Below are 6824 nucleotides of genomic sequence, written 5' to 3' on the forward strand. Positions count from 1 at the left end.
AGAGATGATAAAAAAGTCATGGACGTTCGTTCAGTCGTAAATCCATCTTGCTAATGTAAAGTCGGCTTCTGCTGTGATGATGACGATGATGAAGATGAGCGCGCAGCAGAGCAGCAGCTGATAAGTTCAGCAGGCAGATATTAAAGCAAAAATGCTGGGTTTGATTAAGATTAGTTTTCTGCAAAATAAGTGCTCTAAAAACTAAGGGATTCAATTTATACTGTGATATGAATTTGAGGTCATACCGCCAAGCCCTAGTAACAATACATAAAAAAAACAATTTTATTTTCTTCGACAACTTGGGTGTAAYAAAACTAGGGATGTTAAAGCTTTGCTCTGCYCGACGTGCAGCAGGAGGGAGGAAATGATCCGATGATATGACGTAACTTTTCTACAGAGGGAGGGGGGAATTTTAAGGATTTATTCTCTATACGTGTTTTAAAACGCTATATTTCTTCATTATATTTTGAACTCCTGCTCAGTTGTCTCTGCACTCGCAGCCCTTTGACACGGGTGTGATGATGTAACTGATGGCAGGACGGTAGAGGGTACATTTCTACCGTAGGCCAACTTGTGTCAATCGCATATACCACACAGTCCTAGATACTGTGAATGTGAGTCTGTTTTTAAGATAACAGGAAGGCAGAAGGAGGAAAATAAAAGCAGCTTATTAGTCTGATAGGTCTTGTGTTTATTATCACATCAGACCTGTAGTTGTGCTCATAAGTAATAATCCCACCGTCCTCTGAAACATGTCATTTCTGAAGTGAATTTCAGGCACAGGGGCAGCAGATCTGCAGTTTTCCCATCATGTGGGTTTAAAAACTTTTAGTCCCCTGTTCCCACCCTCCGGCTGCTGGCTCCAGTGTTGGGACCAAAATAGACAAATCATTCAGTCTTTACTTAATAAGGTCATTTAGTCGAACCATTCCTGTTCTACACATTAAACTAGAAGCTCCTGGGATGTTTAGTTCTGTGCAGTGTTCAGAGAACATTGTAAAAGTCAGAGTTTAGTTTGTTATTCCAACTCCAGAGCTGTGTAGGCAGGTTTTTCACAGCCTCTTGCTACAACTCGACCCAGAGTTACTCTGAGTAACAGCTTGGTTAAAAGCTTCAYCTGATATTTTGTTTCTCTTGTGTTTAATTTTGCAGTTTCTACAGAGTCAGAATCAGGATGAAGGGACGGGAAGATGATATTCAAGACCGGTGAGTGAAACTAGAAACTTTCACTTCTCTGTTTTTGCTCTCGACCACAGAACCAACAAAATATTTTGTTCTCAACCACAGTCTCCGTTTCTGCTGGTGGTTATATTTTGATGTTTTAAAAGATTTGTTACMGCAGAGTAGGGCTGCAACTAATGAATATTATGTTAGTCGACTTATCTGCGATTATTTGTCCAATTAGTCAAGGATTATTTTTGTCACGACGTCCATCTAAGCTTCATGTTCCAGCTCCAGTGTCGTCTCACCTCACCTGCTCATCACACCTGTTAATGTCACCTGTTATCCAGTGTCTCAACTTTAACATAAGTTCACAGCTAATTAAAATAACCCATGAAACATGCTGTATGAATTTCAACAGCTTACTCAGATGTATTTTTACATTAATGAAAACATAATAAAAATGAAATTACTGTATATAAAACTTGTTAAACTGCAAGTAGTCTTTTAAACAAACAGAGAATGTACAAATAACTGAAAACATCAGCCTCTCCCCAGCATGAGGGGCTGTTAACCTGCCCTGCTGAAAGTCCTAAATAAACTAAGAGGAATAACTTTMMTCAAAGTYATATTCAAGAGCTTAAATAATCCATCCTGATTGAAATCTTGCTGGATGTGACAGTTAACGCCATCAAAAAGTGGGATAAGATGAGACAGGATGTAATGTTAGTATAATTCAGTGATTTAATATGAATCACTTATTAGATARGTTAGTTTATCTGATAACTGCACCTTACAGCAAACACCATTTTCTGATGGTAAACTAACAAAACTAATACTGTTGTCTTCAGAACAAAGTGCTCAGTCAACTGAAAATAAGATTTATGACGCTTCAACCTATGGCTGCTCAATATATCGAAAATTTATCGTCATCGTGATAATAGCCTGTGCAAATAAGCATATCACAACAACTGCATAAACTGCAATAAATGGTTGACATAAACGTTTGCWTTTATGCGTTTTGACATTCAGATGGAAGCTTGAAATATTTCACCAATCAAATGGAGCCCTCCATGTATTTGGTCAATTAAAATAAGAAATTCAGGCTGGAATGGAAAAGATTAGTTTGTTTTAGGTTGATTTTTGGGCTTTGAACCCAGAGCATAAAGATATCAACACTACATATATATTGTTCATTTATCACAAGTCATATTGTCATCACAATATTAAGCACTGTTATCACACATTGCAGGTTTTCCTAATATCGTGCAGCCCTACTTCAACCTGACAAACAAATTAACCCCGGATTTACACTGCATGTAGTTTAAATTAGGGGTAAACTTACAAATCTGGATTTTGTGCCTGAATTTTACTTTCTGTGGTTGATTTTTGATAAAATGTAGCAAATTTGGAAAGTTGAAATCTTGTTTTTTCCCTCTTTGACGCAATCGTCTCTGTTCCACCATTATTATCGCTCTTTGATTGGCCCGCATCTTCTTCTGTGGTTTGCAGAGCAGCATGCCACGTTCTTCTTCTTTTGTAAACAAAGCAACCACAGACAAAAGAAGTGATTTTGCCCCCAGCAGGTCATGAATTGCATTACAGTAATTAATGATGCATCAACTTATTTTTATWATCAACGTCGATTACGTTGACTAATCGTTGCAGTCCTACTTCTGAAGTTCTCTGTGGTCAAAATATGTCATGAGCCACTGGACAGATTTGATTAAAACTCTAATCATTTACAACTAATTACCTTTTGAAGTCAGCACCATGAAGTTGGTGGTAAGAAACAGAAKGTAATAATGGCTGTAACTCAGTCAGGTTTACAGATATTGAGACATATTTTGTAGGGGTTTAAGAAAATATCYATACARTGAAATATRYCGATATTTCATTTRCCGAMACTGTATCGATATTCTAAAGCCCTGTATCGATTTTTTATTGAGGTTTAAAATGTCAACTTTCCTGCCAGCCGTTCATTTTTATGTTGTAGTTCAGCCTCTGACCACTAGTTGGCAGCAGTGAGCCAGCCATTTGGCTCCTCTACCTCTTGAGGTAGAGGCTATTGTTAAGTGTTGGGTGACCATATTGTAAAGTAATATTAAACACTAAAAGCTGCAAAAAATATATTTTCAAACTATTTATTGGCTAAATTTAGTCTAATAATTGAAAACATGGATGAAATAAGAAATATGAAACAAATAAAATAAAATACATACAAAGCAGAACACAGCTAAATGTTTCAAAAGTATGTCTATGTAATATTAGAATTTTCTGAGACAATGAATTTTCGTTTTTCATTTTATTTTTTCCAGTAAGAGGTTTTTATTTAATAGAATTTTTGGACAAAAATATCACAATATATTACAATATATCGCCTTGCTTACAGTATCGCAATATATCGGGATATATCGTATCGTGACCCCTCTGTCATGATATGTATCATATCGCCAAATTCTTGCCAATACACAGCCCTAATATTTTGGGTTGGTAGTAGCAGAGAGTCTCCAACACATATCTGAGTGCTAACTGATGAGTACTGGAGTCAGCCCTGAATCTCAAGAAGCACTGGACAGATTAGAAATGAAATTATTCTTCCTGTTTTGATGTCTCCCTTGACTCRCATATTTTCCATGCACAGAGGCTGTTTGGTGGGAATCATTTTCTTTATTTTGGGCCTGGGAACGCTGCTGCCATGGAATTTCTTCATTACTGCTTCACTGGTGAGAAATAACACACAAGAAGAAAAAAAAACAACACAAATTACAAACTGTAGTTGAAATGGCTTAATCCCACAAAGCCATCAGGTTTGATGCCAGTCAGATTACGTCATGTTCACATTTTTCACATCAAAGTTGTCACTTGATTTGTTCYCTGGCCGGGTTACATCACACAGATTAGATTAACTGCATGTTAATTATTTGTAGTGACTGTAACTTTTTTTTCCCTTTCACACGAGTTAAACTCWACAAGAAGAAGCTAATGTTAGCCACAGTTAGCTTACCGTTCTCTGTCATCCCGCTCTCTTGTCTTTAATGTTATACTGCTGGATGGTCCGGTACAGCATCAGTACTTTTCCTTCCAGTTTGGTGTAGTTCATTATRATTGTTGTGTCGCAAATAAAACTAACAAGATTTTGCACGTTTGCCGCCCACATGGAGACAGCCGGCTCTCTGCTCAGCTCAACGTAGGGCCGGGGTAGCGTTAGCCTGCTTTAAACCAGACCCTGTCCTTCACTTTGCTTCGTACAAGGGTCTGAACTTGCTGAATAGAGAATTGATTCTTGCAGGAGGCGTGGCCTCTGCTGAAGTTTAAAATGATTGGATTGGTTGGCTGTGACGTATGTCGCAGTGACGGAGGTTAAGCTAAGAAGCTAACCATAAATTGTGTGTGCTGTAAACAACTTTACTGAGAGGAGAAATATACTGAGCTGAACGAGACGACTGTAAATGAGAGCTGCTGCTTTGTCAGACAAATTTAATTTAATTTGGAAGCTTTATCAACACAGACTGGCTTCATTCACTTCCTCCACTGCCTTATGATAAAATAACTAGCAGACACTGCGCAGAAAGTCAACGTCATTCAAAACTCCGCCTACTGTTTGCTGATTGGCCCAGGTAAAATAAACTACAAGCAGACACTGCGCAGAAAATTGACGTTCTCTTCTCTGATTGGCCCGGCTAAAAATCTGCCAGTGAAATCCTTGTCATGGGAGAAGTCCCAGACGGAGCAGTGAAGGGAAACTAGAATTGAGCGGAGCTGCATATGAAGATAAGGGCCAGACTAGGGTAGAGTAGGCCAGGCTGAGGGCAGCGTGCCCTCTACTGGATGAAGGCAAAACTACACTGAAATCAGGTTTAAATGGATGTTTTCAATTAATTGAATGGAAGAAATTTTAAATCTAATAAACCATTATTCGTAAGTAGATTTAATTTTGCATACCTAATACTATTACTCTTATCAGTATTGCTTATTGATTCTGTACGTTAATGATACATTTATCAATGCTTTTCTTTGGAAAAGTACTCCACAGCATGTCTCCAATGGCATCAGTAAGGCTACAAGCTTTTACAGGTTTTTTTTCTTTTTTTCGTATTGGCAGCAAACGTAGTCATGACTGGACTGGAAACCTGTTCCATTATTAATACTTGACAGAGGTTCACCTTAAAAGCCAGAAAAACAAATATGTAAAGACATAGCCTTCCAAATAAATGCTTCATACAACACCCTGATTTTTACTTGTCATACATTTATAAACAAACAAAAAAAAACAGTATTTACATTCTACCCATCCATGGCATGCAGTAAACAGAAGGCTGTCTGTACTTGTTAAATCAAGTTTGTGTAGTTCAAGTCATCTAGTGTAGAAACTGTTTATACAATAACTCAAATACAATAAGTCCTCAATTCAATTTATTAAATCCACATAACTGCTGAGGAGTCACCACGTAACTCATGATGAGTGTTTCTGTCTCTCGTCTTGTTGATGCCTACAACATGCAGAGGACAACAAGATCAAACACTAAAGAAAAAAAGAGCAAAAACAATTAAATGTTTGCAACAGTTTCAAACCAATAAAGAAAAATGCAGCATCTTTGCAAAATCAAGTCAGTGTAACACTGAAGTCAGTTTTTTACACACCGTACACAGATGTGTTTTGGCCAAAACAGCAATCGTTGCACGATCTTTACAGTAAGTCTTTAAACAGTCACAGCTTCCTGAACCATGTAAATGACAGGAAGAGGGGGTTGTGCATAAGTCAGGAGTCATTTCAGCCATTAGAGACATAAAAGTCCATGACATTCACCAACAGTGAGGCAGTGGGTTAATTTTTAGAGTGGAGGCAGTTATGAAGCTTCAACATTAGCCATGTGAATGCATTATTAATGGTGTGGGTGCTGGAAGACCATTGCTCAGCTAGTTCATATACGTTTATGTATGGACCAATCAGTTTTTGTTACTCAAGAGTCCTTATTGAGCAAAGAAAGCTCAGACTCTGAAGCATGAGCTTAAAAAGACCTGATGCCTGGATTTATGAGGACTGAAATGGTTCCTTATGGTCCTAAAGCCCCTTATGTAGGACGAGGGCTTACAGTGAAAGTTTGGAACACGGCTGTAGCACAGTCTATCTGATTACTCAAAGATAAATCATTGAAACCTTGATCACTAAAGTATCTGAAAGCAGCCACTCTAATGTAGCCTGGTAAAAACCAGACCCTGTCCTTCACTTTGCTTCGTACAGGTCTGGACTCGCTGCTATTGAGAAGTGATTCTTGCAGGAGGCGTGGCCTCTGCTGAAGTTTAAAATGATTGGATCAGTTGGCTGCGACGTATGTCGTGTGAAGGAGGCTAAGCTAAGAAGCTAACCGGAAATTGCGTGCACTGTAAACAACCTTACTGAGAGGAGAAAAGTACCGAGCTGAACGAGACGACTGTAAATGAGACCTGCTGCTTTGTCAGACTAATTTAATTTAATTTGAAGCCTTATCAGCACAGACTGGCTTCATTCACTTCCTCCACTGCCGTATGCTAAAATAACTGACACTGTGCAGAAAATCGACGTCATTCAAAACTCCACCTGCTGTTTGCTGATTGGCCCAGGTAAAATAAACTACAAGCAGACACTGCGCAGAAAATTGACGTTCTCTTCTCTGATTGGC

At 38.4% G+C, this 6824-nt stretch overlaps 1 protein-coding gene across 1 annotated transcript in view; it reads left to right on the plus strand.

Moving 5' to 3' along the window:
- Positions 1-1152: 1152 nt before the first annotated feature.
- Positions 1153-6824, plus strand: part of LOC106523720 (equilibrative nucleoside transporter 2) — a gene marked incomplete at its 5' end in the record, with an annotated part of 17374 nt that continues 11702 nt past the window's right edge. Inside the window, 2 exon segments of the mRNA XM_014017249.1 lie at positions 1153-1206; positions 3806-3887. Coding sequence (XP_013872703.1) covers positions 1175-1206; positions 3806-3887 — 114 coding nt within the window.

Source organism: Austrofundulus limnaeus, unplaced genomic scaffold (genome assembly GCF_001266775.1).
Source record: "Austrofundulus limnaeus strain Quisiro unplaced genomic scaffold, Austrofundulus_limnaeus-1.0 Scaffold164, whole genome shotgun sequence".
NCBI lineage: Eukaryota > Metazoa > Chordata > Actinopteri > Cyprinodontiformes > Rivulidae > Austrofundulus > Austrofundulus limnaeus.